General features: G+C 42.5%; 1 protein-coding gene across 1 annotated transcript; it reads left to right on the top strand.

Annotated features, from left to right (window-relative positions):
* The first annotated feature begins 651 nt into the window (after positions 1-651).
* Positions 652-13,894, top strand: LOC126565429 (mite allergen Der f 7-like). The gene is made up of 5 exons (XM_050222614.1): positions 652-737; positions 2,235-2,364; positions 2,466-2,618; positions 6,216-6,367; positions 13,660-13,894. Exons 1-5 carry the CDS (start codon positions 652-654, stop codon positions 13,892-13,894), a joined length of 756 nt encoding a protein of 251 aa, XP_050078571.1.
* Positions 13,895-14,652: the final 758 nt, after the last annotated feature.

Raw genomic sequence — 14,652 nt, 5'->3', positions numbered from 1 at the left:
CCTAGCCGAACGGTCGTAACGACAAACGGTTTGTTATCGTCGATTCGAGTCGTGTCACGGTAGCAATATCGGTTGGCATAAAGTCTACGATTGATAATCTCAAAAAGGCCTTCCAGGCCTGACGACGACGCATGGCGGGCCCCCTTTTGCGGGATGGAGGTTGTTTTGATGCGTACGCTTCACATGCACGATGCTCGTTCGTTCGGCCTAATCGGCATATCACGCTGAACGGAAGGTGTTCTGGGGTTTCGGAAGGTGCGATTTGGGAAAATTTGCCCCAAGCGGCCCATCGTTGGCAAAACTGTACTCCGACGAGTATTCGGGCGTGCGTGTGTCTGCAACGGTTGGGCTCAACATGGCAAGATATGAGGTGAAACAGAAAGCAAGAGTGGACGGTTAATCTTATCGTCCATTTTTCTTGCAATCCACCGAAAGGGTACTGTTGTTTCTGTCTTAGAGATATCTTATCGTCTTAATCGAACGTTTCTTTACGTTGTGCACCTGTTCGGATCGATCGATCGAGCGGGTATCGAGTAGCTGTATAAATAACGGCTCGAACGTCTTGGAAAGGTTTCAGTAGTTCGACACGAGTGTGATTAGTGTGTTGATTGTTGAACTTGAAAGGTGGGAAAGAACTAACAAGTGCGGAAAATGCGTACTCTGTCGCTAGTTGCTCTAGGGCTTGTTTGCCTGCTGGCATCCGTCGGTGGTTACGAGACGGAGTACGAAGATGATGTGTAAGTGATGGCTGAACTGTTCGTTTAAAAGGTGTTTTGTTTAATTTGTCTAAACCACCAGTGCTATTTAATGCAGCCTAGAGTACGTTTTTATTATTGAATAGAAAATTAAAAATTTGTACCCCACAACGACCTTTTTACTGACCGTGATACCTGAGCGCAGTTGAAAAGTTGATTAAAGTTGATCGATGAAGTTTTTTGTTCATGAAAATAATTGTTTATTCAAAGGTTTCAATTGACACCACTCTATAAAACAATTCAAAACTAGCCTTTGTGAGTAGTGTGTGCCTATGAAATGCATTGTTGGCTTTGAAATATCGTATAACATTTCATTGAAAACCAAAGGTTTTTTAATCATCCGCATAACAAAATCAAATTTCAATGTGCAGAATTGATTGCGTAGAGTCAATCCGTCAGTCAGTCAGAGTTCTTGTTGTTGAGTTAATCCCGTCACTTCCCAAACATTGTGGTTACCTCGTGTGTTGCAAAATAGTATAAATTACACATCAAAATAATTGCTCCATAATGATAACAACGGAATACGGCCGTATTAATTACTTCAACGATTTTATACTTATATGTATGTAGATATTATTTATAGTAATGCATTCCAATTTTTCTATCTGACATTAATTCAAAATATGTATGTAGAAAAGCTCTCAACATGCGCACTTCAATAATAGAAAGGAAAACAATATGTAAACGATAACTTAAAATCTCCATCTCTTATCGTGGCACAATGGTGCACGGTATCAAATGGACCCATGGGCTACCCGCCACCGAACGACGTGTTTAGATAAATTAAAACGATAAGATTAAACCAACGATCCTTTGTTGTAGGGATATCAGCTGGAACACAGCACAGGCATGGATTAATACATGTTCGCACCTGGTTTCGGAAAGCGAGTATGTGTAATTAGTCAGGAATTTAGTACAGCCATTTCAGTTCCAGACGGCCTACAGCAGGAGATTAAAAGTTAAAGCTTTTTTAAGTGTTTATTACAGCTTCATGCGTTGAGGTTTTCATATGGTTTCTATTGCCCGGAAATACTTTGAATTTGGCCCTTACTTACTGGACCTTACGACCGAGCAAACTGGACAGCTCGGGGGATGGCTTAATTAAGTAAAAAGTACTATCTCTTATGAAGAGGTGCTTATAATTTTCTTATTTTCACAGAGCCGAAATATCTTGTTTACGAAGAATGAAATCACGTAAAACATCTTGTTTGAGCTATGTTCGTCGATCGCGTGAGCTATCAAATTCAGCCAGTTTGTAGCGCGTTCTTACAGAGATATTATCAATAAACATGTAAAACTACAGATTCTTTCGATACGTCCATATAGCGTTCTTGGCAACATTTATCAATTGCACTGCTGCCTTATTACCTTTACTTGTTGAAGTGGAAAATCTAGCTGTAACGAGCCATCTGCCAAAACTCAGTTGCAAGCAACGTTTGCGATATGAAACGATTTACATTCTTGTTGTACCATTTCCAGAAATCGTAATACCGCTTTGTCGGCGAACATGAACAACTACATCGACGTGGTGATGATCCAGGTGGGCCCGTGGATGAACACTCATCTCGTCCCCATGGCGCTGCCCGATGTGGTTGAAGGATTCGAACATGTACGTACAACTATTTGCCTTATAGTTTTCCGGTATTTCCGTGAATTTGTGCTTATTTTATGATATGAGCGCTGCTAAACTTGGCTCACTTTCCCTCCCAGCGCCCAATTCTGATTACGTACCACGGTGAGCTGGCACTAACGAATGGAGTTTTCCACACCATCCACAGCGTGGGCCGGAATGGAAATGCGATGATGCATTACGACCGGCAGTTGCTGCGCGTGTCCGTCGGAGCTAACATTCGACAGCTGGGTGTAAGTATTATGTCATGGGAGTAAAAACAAAACGCAAAAAAAAAGGAGGAATGTTTTCGTCGAATATGTAATGCGGACAAACTGTTCACAAGAATCTGCCGCAAGCCACGAGTTTAAGCGCTTCACTGGAGGATTTAGCTTGAGTGTGGTTGAAACATGTTTATTTATCATGTGTGCCCCGATTATGGGCATCTGGTAGGGTTTTTGTTTGTGTAACTAAAACCTTCGCTGCATTCTACCGAACTTGATCGTACCAATAATTGGAAGTCAATTATCCTTGACTCGATCGTACCCGGAGTTTGATAATCAGTCCTCGGGGAGTCCAGACGGGATTCGTTGCATGTTCCTTCCAGGCGATGCGACCATTTCGTTAACCAAGTTTGAAGCAATAAATAAGTTAAGATTAGACCACAATTTTTTTTTACCAGAATGACACAATAATGGCAAGCGCTTTTTGAAGTAACTAACAAGTGAGTAATTTCTACGATAATACAAAAACCAAAATGATTGACTAACTAAGCTTAGAGTAAAATAGTGTTGAAGAAGTGTAACCGAGCTCTGCTTTTTTATCAGTATTATGCGCTGCAGTTATTGTCTGAGAACTGCAGTGCATAATCATCAAATCTAATCATCATAAGCATCAAATCTTCCTTTATTACAGCTAGCTATTATTAATAGCTAGTGAGAGAGACAAAGAGGTGATTCTTGTTTTAAATACTTGGGTAGCTGGATAGGACATAAGATAGGTATAGGACAAAAAAAGAGAAAATATTCTTTATTATAATAATCAAAAATGAATATGCACATTTATTATCCCAAGAAGATATAATCAATTTACAAAGACTCACCTCTTAGCTATATTATAAGCGAAAATGTCTTTACAAAGCAGTGAATATTTGAATAGCGAAGGAGAGGTTCCATTACTGGAATTTATTGCTTAATTTTTTTTATTTTGTGGTTATGTTTGCTAAACAAATCAATTATATGGGTAGTTCGAAAAACACAATACACCATTGTCAGTGTTTCATAACATCGAATTATAATTGTAGGAAAACCATGTTATATTATTGTTTCCGAGTATTACCATGTCAGTAAGTGCTCTGTGTATTCTTCTATTCTGCAAATGGTTATTTTTCTTCTCGTTACCGACAAGACTCGGAAAAATGGTTCACTCGAAAGCAGCTTGAAGCAAGAATTTAATATATTCTCCTTGTCAAAGAATGTTTTATGCACGGGAAAATGCAATCAGCAAAACAACGGTAAGCAAAAGCAAGAGCAAGAGAGAGAGAGAGAGAGAGAGAGAGAGAGAGAGAAAGCGAGTAATTATAAATAATAGTTAAAAATAACTTCCAGCGCTCAAAAACTAACTTAACCACCACAGCAGCCACAAAGTTCCGGTGGCAACGTTTTCGGTGAAGCGTAAAATAAGATTCAATATCATCGCACTCGCTCGGTTGTCAAACTGGTGCGCCAACGAGGTGCGCCTCGTTAAATCAGGCCCGCTTCCTCGTACCTCGGGTGGGGTGTTGCAGGCCGAATGAATTATTCAAAAAGCAAGAAATTATTCTTCACCTCCCAAAGGAAACACTCCCCGGGAAGGCTGGGAGAAATGCCTGCCGATCTTCCGGGATGGCTTTGCCTGGCTAGCAGCAAGATCGCTCATCGCCTTTCGGTGGGATAAAAGCACACAAACACACGGGGCAGGGAAACAGACGTGCGATTGCCGATGGAAACATCATCCTGGAAGAGGTCTGCGTGTGTGTGATTTATTCAGGCAATGGAATCAGGCAGCAGGGTGACTCGTTAGGTGCGCTGCCTCGGGACCCGAGAAATTGAGTCACCTGCACCGGCACCATGACAAACAGTTCGTCAAATGCGAATGAGATGAGACTTCGAGCCATTTCGAGCCAGCGAGATTCGAGGAAAATTCTTCTGCGGCAATCGAGGGTTTTGGGGCTTTATTGCGTGGTGCGGCGATAGCGGCACACTTTTATGAAGCGTCCAAGTACCGAGCACACTCGGGTAGCATTGGCGTGTTTGCCTTATTTTCACACATTTCGCTGCCTTCGTTCGTACACAGGTGATGGGGTCGGGGTGTCACTCCCACTGGAGGACTTTTTTTTTTGCCTTGTACCCCGATGCTTCCGACACGTTCCGGAGGTTGGAAAATGAATTTGTCTAAATTTATCATTCTAACGACTTTTGCGCAAGGAAACACATTGACGGGCGTGCAGGTGTATATAGCAGATGTGTTGCGTGTTGATATCTTCTCTGGAAACCCACACGCGGGGCGCTTACTGGCTTGTTTCCCCCTATCATGTTCGGTGTCATGTCGGGTGTGTAAAAGTGCGTTAAAGCACGAGGCTGCCTCTCGAGTTGCGAGATGCCATGTCTGCTAAACCAGCCGAGCAACTTCCATAAAGTTCCATCGCACGCCCTCTGGTGGTGAGGAGGGTTTCGGGTGAAAATGGAGCTGCCTAGCTTGTGGTTGGGGTGCCCTTTTTTTTTTGGGCGCATTCGTCGTCTTGTGATTAAACAATACTTGAAAATTTATTACCTCGGCGATATGCGATACCGAGAACGAGTCACATTTAATTTGCTTTTCATCGTGGTGCACAGTTTTCCTTTTCTGTACGCCCTGCTTGTTCTGGTTGTGTTGCATGGAAAGAAGAGAACTCTCGCTGGTATGTGTGTCTTCAAGTGTTACAAAAGCACACACCAAAAAGAAGAAGGAAACATCTCTTAGCGCTAAACCCTGGTGGAAGGATCTCGTAAAAGGTGCCGAAATTTCCCAACTCACTCCCAAGTGTAGTCCTGCGGGGATGGACTCGATGCAGAGAACGAGGTGCGTCCCGAAAACCAAAACGCCATTAAAACCTGATCCAAGCATAATGGTACCTCTACCAGCACTGTGGCAGCTGTGTGTGTGTGTGTGTCCGCCGGAAAACTCGCCGACTTGCCAAAAACACTGTCAGGTGTTTGTTGGTGCAGGTGAGTGGATTATATTTTTCCGACGACACGGCGACGCCCCATACCCACCCATTGTGGACAGATGCGGTTAGTGGCCTGTGGCAAAGAGTTGTCCGGGTTTGGCTTATGCGAAGCTTTCTTCGAGATGGTTTCAGTTTTTTGCTTCTGCATTCGGTCCTCACTCCTTGCCTAGCGTTGCAGTGTTTATTACGCCACAGGTTTGGCTTAAAGAGACCCGATTGTGGAAGGTGCGCTAGGGGGCGCCTCTCTGCCATACTTTCGGGGCAATTATTGTTGTTGTTTGAGGTGGTTGTCGATTGGTGGTGGTGTGGGATGGTGTTTTGTTTATTCTTCACCCGGCTAGGGTGAGGCAAAACACCGAAAAGAAAATCGCGAAACCCACCCAAGGTGTTTGCTCTTGGCGTGAGTTTTCCATGGATGGAAAAGTTTGCACGCACCGTGCCCGGAGGTGTTTGGCCCGTTTTGGGGATGGTTTCTGGGGAAGATTTGCTGGTGCTTCAGTTGGGAGAAATTATTTTCTTCAAGTTTTTTGTTTCTTCACCGCCCTTTCCCATTACCCGCCCAGTGACAGCATTCGTTTCATGACCGATTTCGTAACGATTTCAGTTCACCTACGACTACTCCGCACACATCATGGATCTCGGCCCGACCGGCTTCGTTGACGTCGATGTAGCGACGATGACTTTCACCAGCGAGTTCATCATCGACATGACGGATTTCTACATCTGGATGCAGGACTTCCGCCTAACCAACATGGGGTAAGTGATGACGACTTTTTTTGTTCTTTTTTCTTCCGCCCCGCCCCGTTACTTTCATACACTCTAACACTCATCGCCTTTGATCACGTCTCACGTTTCTCATAACGTTCCAAGTTCCCGGAGTTCTACCCCACCCGAACATCGTTTCCCAGTATGGATTCCTTTTTTCTTTTTCTTGTCCTTGTGGGTTGAAGCTTGGGTTGATCGACTAGCAGCAGTAGCGGCCGGGTGAGTCGGTTGAACGTGGTGCGTATGAGTTATTTGATCGGCAAAGTTGGCAGCAAAGCATTTAATTATTAGCGAGGAGTTTATTTTAAGCTTCGCCTCGGTTGGTTTGAGTGTGTGTGTTTGTGTGCGCAGGTGGCATCATTTCACGTCTGTAAAGTGATTCACTCTTGAAACTTTTGAATTAACTGGAAGCACTGAAAACTTTGCTTTGAGGAGATGTCGATCCATTTGCCATTTGAGTACGAATGTGGCGGGTGAGATTTAGATGTTGACGTTGAACCGTTTGCTCATTCACCAGCGTGGGAAACGTTTAAATAATCCCCAAAAAATATGTTTCACTAAAATTGTTCCCAAGTGTAACGGGTTGATTAAAAAGTTTGGATAAAATACCGGAAAAGCAGTCCCTTTTATAAAAAAAACTTTAAATTATTCCTTATGAGCACAGAACTGACCAATTCAGCTTCTAAGAAAATTGAACATTCAAACATTGTAAGACAAGATTGTGCTAAAAGATCCTGCACAAAACGCCGAAAATCGTCAGCTGTGTTCCACGAAACCGATGATGGAGTGGCTCCCATTACATGAATTTATTGTTCCCAACCGTACGTTACAAAATTGCTCAAGCATTGTTTTAGCAATATCAATCCACAAGTCAACCAAAATGAGCCGGTCCCTGTTCAATATTTGGCTTACAGGATATTGTCGCCGGTGAATCAATAGTGCTCATCGAACCGTGCGCCATGTGTAGTAACCATGGCAGGCAACAGTAAAGTTTGCAGTTTTTTTCTTCTCGAGCACTACACTCTGTTGCTATCAGGCCGTCGAAAATGGAACAGAAACATTTCTAGCCTCAACTTACACGCACATCGCAAGCACCACAATCGTTTCGTAGAAATATCCTACGGGCATCCAGTTCAGGGTGGGCTTTTTTATCTGGCAAATGGGTTTTCGTGGGTTGTCGTATTCTAGACTTGATTTGCCTGGAGCAGTGCTTTCAAGTGCTGCAATACGATACGGGCAGTATATTTGCTGGTGAAACAGGGAAAAATAAGATAAAACAAGCTTGATACTGTTGCCACGTCTTCCAGATCTCGCACTATCGTTGGCGTTCATGATCATGAAAGTGTTGTTTTTTCTAGTTTTTCTTCTTTTCTTTCGAAAACGTATCATTCGAGCACTGGCTGGCAGCAGTGGAACCTGTTTTCTTGCTCCGAGTATTCAAATTGTGTGAACTTCACTTTTATAGAACAGCTAACGTAACAATCATCGTTTCCTTTTGATTGAACATCATTCAATCGTGAAATTGTCACTGCTATTCTGCTGTGCTCAAGCTAATTCACACAGTAACGTGTCGGGCCGGGCCGGGCCGAGCCGGGTGGTGCTGGTCGTTCCTGTTTTTCTTCCCAAATTGCTATCGGCCTGACGCACCCCTGCTTTGTTGATTTTGGGTAAAGTTGTGATTCAATATTAAAATTTACGCATTTTATTTACTGCCTACAATTTAATCCCAATGGGCAGCACGGGCAAGGGCGTTTGTCTATTTGTATTGCCCGTGCCAAGGCGTTTTATCGCGACCGATCACAATCGGCGACGGCGGGGAGATGGGGTGTGGCCGGAGTGGGAAAACTTCCGGAAACAGTATGAATAAACAAGCATAAAACTGTTAAGATAAGCAACGCAAATGTGTGCCCGTGTTTTTGTGTGTCTCCGGGAGCCCACTAATGCCACCACAGTGGAGCACAGCACGTGTGACGACAGTCGGAACATACATGCGGAGCTAGAACGGCACGACTGCCTAGTGGCTGTACTGTCCCTTTTTGCTTTCTATGTTCCACCTTTCACGCTGTCTGCCTGCCAGCGAGTTGGTAGGTAACAATCGAATTAGTAAGATTTTTATTTCATCCACTTTTGCTTTGTGATATCAATCTCGCTCGCATCGCACAGGGCTGTTGTTTGGGGTTTCTTTCACCGGGTGACGATAACCGCTCTGTGTTGCTCTCGTGCTCGTTGTTTAGTAAATGGATCCTTTCAGCAAATAGAATTGAACAACGATGGCTAGATACGCGTGTGGGGTAGTGTGTGTGTGTGTGTGTGTGTGTGTGTGTGTGTGTGTGTGTGTGTGTGTGTGTCATTATCACGAATGGTTCGTATGCATAGTATGGTGGCCATTCAATTTTATTTTCACCATTCACCATCACCAACGAGCGTGAATCGGAACGTGTGCTATTTTCACTGAATATTTTCTACAAATTGATTAATCCTGCACAATAGTGACATTTTTTACAATACAAAACCACGTACATACGTACGTACACACACAAACACACACATATGCTACAGAAGTATGGATTAAAATGTTTATGATCGAATTAATGGTTTTATGGGATGCTGCAGGTTGAAATCAATGATCGTACTTTAATTGCTTTATGCATTGCATGTTTCAGAGCATTTTTTTTCCACCAGAATAAATGTGAACTTTAAGAGAGCATTTAATAAGAAGGTTTAATCATACGTATTCATAATTTAAAATGCAATTATCGTGGTTGTATGTATTGTCTCTTTTCGGAACTTTAACTGCAATAGGGCAGTGTTAAGAGCCTGCACTTTTTGATCAATCCTTCGGTATAACGACTGCAAAATATGACTGATTTTGTTTTAATGATTTGAGATGAAGATAAAATCAGGCTGATAAAAGAAGAGGTTCCGTTTAACTGTCTTCTTGGTTTCTGTTTGAGCTTACAATCTGTTTTAGACTTTTGGAGAAGTACAGCTTGCAAGTGTTAAAGTTACAGTTGGAAAGTGTCAAAGCCTATACTTTCACATTTTGTTTAACCTTTATCAATAAAAAAATCGTATCTTGAGACATTCTTTCAAGAACAAGGGAAGAGTAACATTATGCTATAAATTCAGCGAACAAAATTGAGGCTTTAAATTGTTTTGAATTCTCCTCTAAAACTGTCCTAACGATTCATGTGAACATTGAAACGCACTCTGAAACATCCTAGTTCAATATTCTAAAAACTGAATGACCCTAGGCATCATCTTATCGGCAGCTAAAATTTTGGCCAAACCATTTATTGCTTAATGTAACGTCTGTAATGTTTTCCGGTAAATTTCAAACCGGTTAATGTTCACTGAACATTTAAAGACATTTGGACAAATTTTAAATCCAACTTACAGACTTAAATTTAGAAAATTTAGAAAGCAGTTTTGTACAAAAAAAAAAAAAAAAAAAAAAATTACACCTGCTTCCCGGAGGCTCAATTCTCAGCCAGACCGTTCTCCCCTAGTGAGGTCTGATCATTCATCTACGTGGTATCAGACAGCCTAGTTAGCCAATCCGTTCCTTCAATCGAACGATCGTACCTGGGTTCAAATAAAATCACAAAACGTGCACTCTTACACCTTTTTCCTCTACAAATTTCCATTACATTGCTACGTAAGCAATGCTCAAAGTAGCAAAGCAAGTGTTGATGCGTTTTAGTTTGCTGAAAAATATATTTGTGTGTTATAAATAATACAGAAAAAAAACATTAATACAAATAAAAATTCAGTATATTTACATCAATCACAGCATCGTTGTTTCTAGCGATGTGGATGATATAATTAGCAAAAATCTTTAAAACTATTGTTCTATGCGATGGTCTTATTCCGTCTAGAATAGGAACATGCAAATCGTTGAAGTTAGGTATCACATTGGGAATTACGGTTTTTATTGCTTGTTGCATCATCATCCATGCCGGAGCGACCCTAGGACATGAGGCGAATTTATGAGCAGGAACAGGCATGATCTTTGCTCGGAAGAAAGCCTCCTGCAACTGCTCTTTTTCCAAACCTTTTTCCACGGTATGGAAGGAAATTCCAACGCAACCTTAAAATCGGGTAAACCTTTCGTTGCTTCAGCTATCAGAGCTTTGGATGATGTTGCTGTTCGATATTTGGTTGGAAGAGTTGCTAGGTGTTGGATCACAATTTTTAAACATGGGTAGTTTGATGGAAAAACACAAGCGTCAAAACACAAGCTTTCTCTATGTGTCACTTAGCGATTACATAGAAGGGCAGGTGCTTTAAGAGACGTAATTTGATGATTCAACCCACCACGGTCTCGCGGAAGAGCCAGCTGTTGCAGGGGTACTCTTATTCCTCCACTTCCATCCCAAAGGAAGCTGCCGATGAGTGCGGTGATTGTAGCGATTTCCATCAATCGAGCACCACAGATCGACGCAATGTACTATACTTTGGGTAACAAGAACATTTTTAGAAGGATTATTTTTTGGCACAGGATTAGGTTTCTAACCCTGTGGTAGCGTATCAACTGCCGAAACACTTGGATAACTATATGCCAGTTATCTGAGTGTTTCGGCAGCTGCTGGATAACAAAATTCCCAGCAGTCGAAGACGTTCTTCGGTGCGAAGCCAAGGAATTTGCATCTGGTTGGCTGGCGTTGTGTGTTCTTTGTCCAGTGCTATTGTTTTGTAGAGGGTTGAGCAGAGCCCCCGAGCAGATACCGAATGATTCGATCGCTTCTCTTACGCGCTCTATCTTGGATGAGGAAATGATCACTACTGAGATATCGTCGGCATATGCATTGGATCAGGTCATCCTGATCGTTGCAAATACGTTGGAGCTCAGTGATAAGTGCTCAGTGATGAAATTAGCATTATCGAATATCTAAAACAGATCGTTCGATCCTTTGCTGAACTTATCGTTCTTTGGATCTAACTTTACTGACGACCATTTAGCTCACTGATCCCACGTAGTTGAATATTCAATCCTTATTGCCGGAGAACATTCCAGGTGGAGTTTGAACCCCGGTAGTGCCGTAGTAAGGCCACGCAGAACCGAGTAAAATAGAGCTAATGTTGATGAAAACAACAGTCCAAACAAAACACGCTTCTATTCTAATTCCAAAAACCATATGAACTAATACACAGATGGTTTAGTCCTCCCAAATTGGCTTTTTTCAATAAACGGTATTTATATACATTGATTTAATTATATTCTATCTAAATGATCTTCATTGCATGTCAGCTATAAAAAAACAGGAAAAACAAAAAGAAAAACAAAGTTTAATCTGCTCTATAAAACCACATCCATAATTCACACACTTGTCAATAGTGTTCGTTTTATGTAGTTTGCAGTATGGCACCCCGCACACGTTGGTGTATCCCCGAACGGACAGTCATTACGTGTGGCATAAAACATTAAGTGCCGTTCGTGCAGTATGCTAACGAGGAAGGAACGAAGCAGTGGGGAAAAAAACATATTTATAGCAGCCACAGACAGCCATATGTCACACGGGGTTGGATAAAAAGTGGTCGGATGATCCGGATTCTGATATTAAAGCTGGCGCTGACGATGGGAGTGTGGATGTTTGCTACGCTAGTCGAAGGGGTAGCAGCACTACAATAATGACGGTCCGGCCGGCCACAATGCGCAGCACTTGACATGTACGCTTTTGTGCTTCACATTCATTGCTTGTGGCTTTAGCGTTGTTTAACGTGATTGAATAGACATAATTGAAGTGGAAATGATTTTTAGTAGCTCTTTTGTGATCTCACTTTCACCGTGGAAAACGATAGATAGCAAAAACAAACTTTTCACAAAAAAAAACCCCACGAGAAAACGTAATCTTCCCACGGTCAGGTAATGGTAAGAGCAGGTTGCGTTTTTGTTCGTTCCTTTTGTATTTTTCATACCATAAACCGTTCAACTGAGATAGTGTTTATGGTGTGCTAAATGGAGATTTATTTAAAATGTGCTTAAATTCCCCACACTGGCCCATTCACTCCGATCGAGTAACGAATGCACATTTTGATAGTTTTTAACATACTTATTTGCTCGTAAGCACCGTGAATAGTGAGAGCGAAATCTAGATAAAAAGTTTCTTTACCACCATTACTGTGCAACCCAGGCACGTACACGTCCTGGGGTAGCGATGCCGGAAAGCCGGAACCGTGTTCGGTATAGGAGAAAACAGCAAACGACACACAAAAATGCTAAAATGGGAAGAAACTCCAACTTCCTCCGCAAACTCGGTTCGGTTTTGCAAAAGTTCCGGTATTATCGACAAGCAGAATCGCAAATGATGGAAGGGCTGGCCCATCGGGCTGGCGCGAGTGATGCCGTACTCTGGCTCTCCATCTTGCAGGATATTATCGGTGAAGTTTATTTTATTGTTCGTTTTATTTACTTTTCATTGGTTGATGCTGAAAGACAAAAGAAAAATGCGACAAGAAACGACAGGCGTAAGAGACACGTTGACGCTTTTCAAAAGACTGCCTTCGCTCCGGTGGGAAAATCTGCCACCGATCACTGGAGATGTAGGCAAAAAAAAAGAGGAAAATATCACCACTTCATACACAAACTCCCAGCCGGGTTGCCGAGTGTGTGCGCGCGAACCTTCCGGTACCGAACGGTGCCGATTTTTTCGTCATAAATTTTCATCATTTCCTGAGAAGCATGAGCTGCGGGCGGACAACGCGCACGCGGGATTGGCATTGAAAAGCTCTGCAAAAGCGTACGGGTAACACTCCGAGCGCTATCTTTCGATAGTGTACCCCGACTAGTACGTCTGTTTCGTGTCGGAGCAGGATTTGCAGCGTACGGTTTCCGATTCCGACGAATGATAAAAGTGACGGGACCAAATAGCAAATGGGTACCATAAAGGACAAATCATCGTCCCAATCGCCATCGTCATCGCACTCGGCTTCACCTTTTGGCCCATTCTCGTAGTCGTTCGGATGTCGGTTCATCGCATCGTAAGCGAATCATGTTTGCCGATCCGAGGGCACCAGGCTGAGGCTGAGTATGTAGTGTTTTGGATTTTTGCCCCCCTAGCTTACCGGTTGATTCGGGCGCAAAAGCTTTCGCTACGCGTGACGGTTGGATTAAAAACAAAATCGGCAACGCTCACTGCTTTCGTTCGATCGTAACGCTATTCATCTATTTGTGTCACATTTTTTCATTGACATTGACAGTGTGATTACTGGAACATTTCATCACTTATTGGCCACCACCGCACTAAATGGTCTCCCTGTACGTTAACGTTTCGTCTTTGCAGCAATCTAAGCATTCGCTTCCGTGGTAACGTGCTCGTTGACTGGCTGGCCAACATTTTCGTCAACATCATTACGACCATTTTCCGCAACACGATCACCAACGTGGTTTCGAACGGCATTCACGACTTTATTCAGGCCACGCTGGATGATATGAACGGGCGGCTGCGTGGACGTGCCCTCAGCGAACAGGAAGCGGCGGTGTTGATTGAAAATTTGAAGAAAATGCTTACCCAGTAGAGATGTACACGGGGGTGGTCGCGGGCGCTGCAGATTGATGACGGTTATGGACGTGTTTCCCGGACAGCGGTAGGCTAGTTCAGCTGTGTATGAGGGATTTGTAAGAATTTATACATTTTGCAGTTTAATAAAGGAGTTGCAGTAGTTGTTTTGTTTCCCGAAAGGCTTCTTTTTCAATGTAAATTAATTTTTCTAAACACTTTGAGAATCGTCGTGAGAATTATCCGTTTATCAAGCTACACCACTATCGTAATTATCCAAACTTTAGAGCTGCTCGAAGTTGTGAAAGTGCTGACAAACTGGGGTTTTGAATTTTCGTAGAAAATGGGACAACTGTTTTTAATAAACTAAACAAGAGAGAACAAGAAAGAACAACCAATCCCCGGATTTATACGCTCGAATTACGGCGCACAGCCCGGTTTGCACAGCAAAAGACACTTTTCAGTCCCTTGTTTTCGACAGTTGTTGCTTAATTGTTTTCCTTGAATAAAGTGTATTTTGTGTCTGGTGTATGGTGTCACAGGAAATTTAGAATTTTATGTACCGTAGATATATAATTACGAGATTTTAATGATTTCCACTGAATATTTTCGGTACAATAAACCAGCGAAACCAAACCCTCGCTATAGTGCAGGCAGTGAATACATTTCAAGCGATTCCGGTAAGTTGTCCCGACAGATAGTTTATCGTGCCAAAATTACATGTTCTATCGTCCTAAGTTCCGTGAAATATTGGAAATTTGAAATATTACGTTACTT

Source organism: Anopheles maculipalpis, chromosome 2RL (assembly GCF_943734695.1).
Source record: "Anopheles maculipalpis chromosome 2RL, idAnoMacuDA_375_x, whole genome shotgun sequence".
NCBI classification, from domain to species: Eukaryota; Metazoa; Arthropoda; class Insecta; order Diptera; family Culicidae; genus Anopheles; species Anopheles maculipalpis.
Note: the sequence above shows the minus strand (reverse complement) of the source record. Positions and strands in the feature narration are given on the sequence as shown.

Coding starts and splice junctions, on each gene's coding strand:
- LOC126565429 (XM_050222614.1), top strand. CDS start 652: ATGCGTACTCTGTCGCTAGTTGCTCTAGGGCTTGTTTGCCTGCTGGCA. Junction 738..2,234: donor ACGGAGTACGAAGATGATGT/GTAAGTGATGGC, acceptor TACCATTTCCAG/AAATCGTAATACCGCTTTGT. Junction 6,368..13,659: donor TTCCGCCTAACCAACATGGG/GTAAGTGATGAC, acceptor TCGTCTTTGCAG/CAATCTAAGCATTCGCTTCC.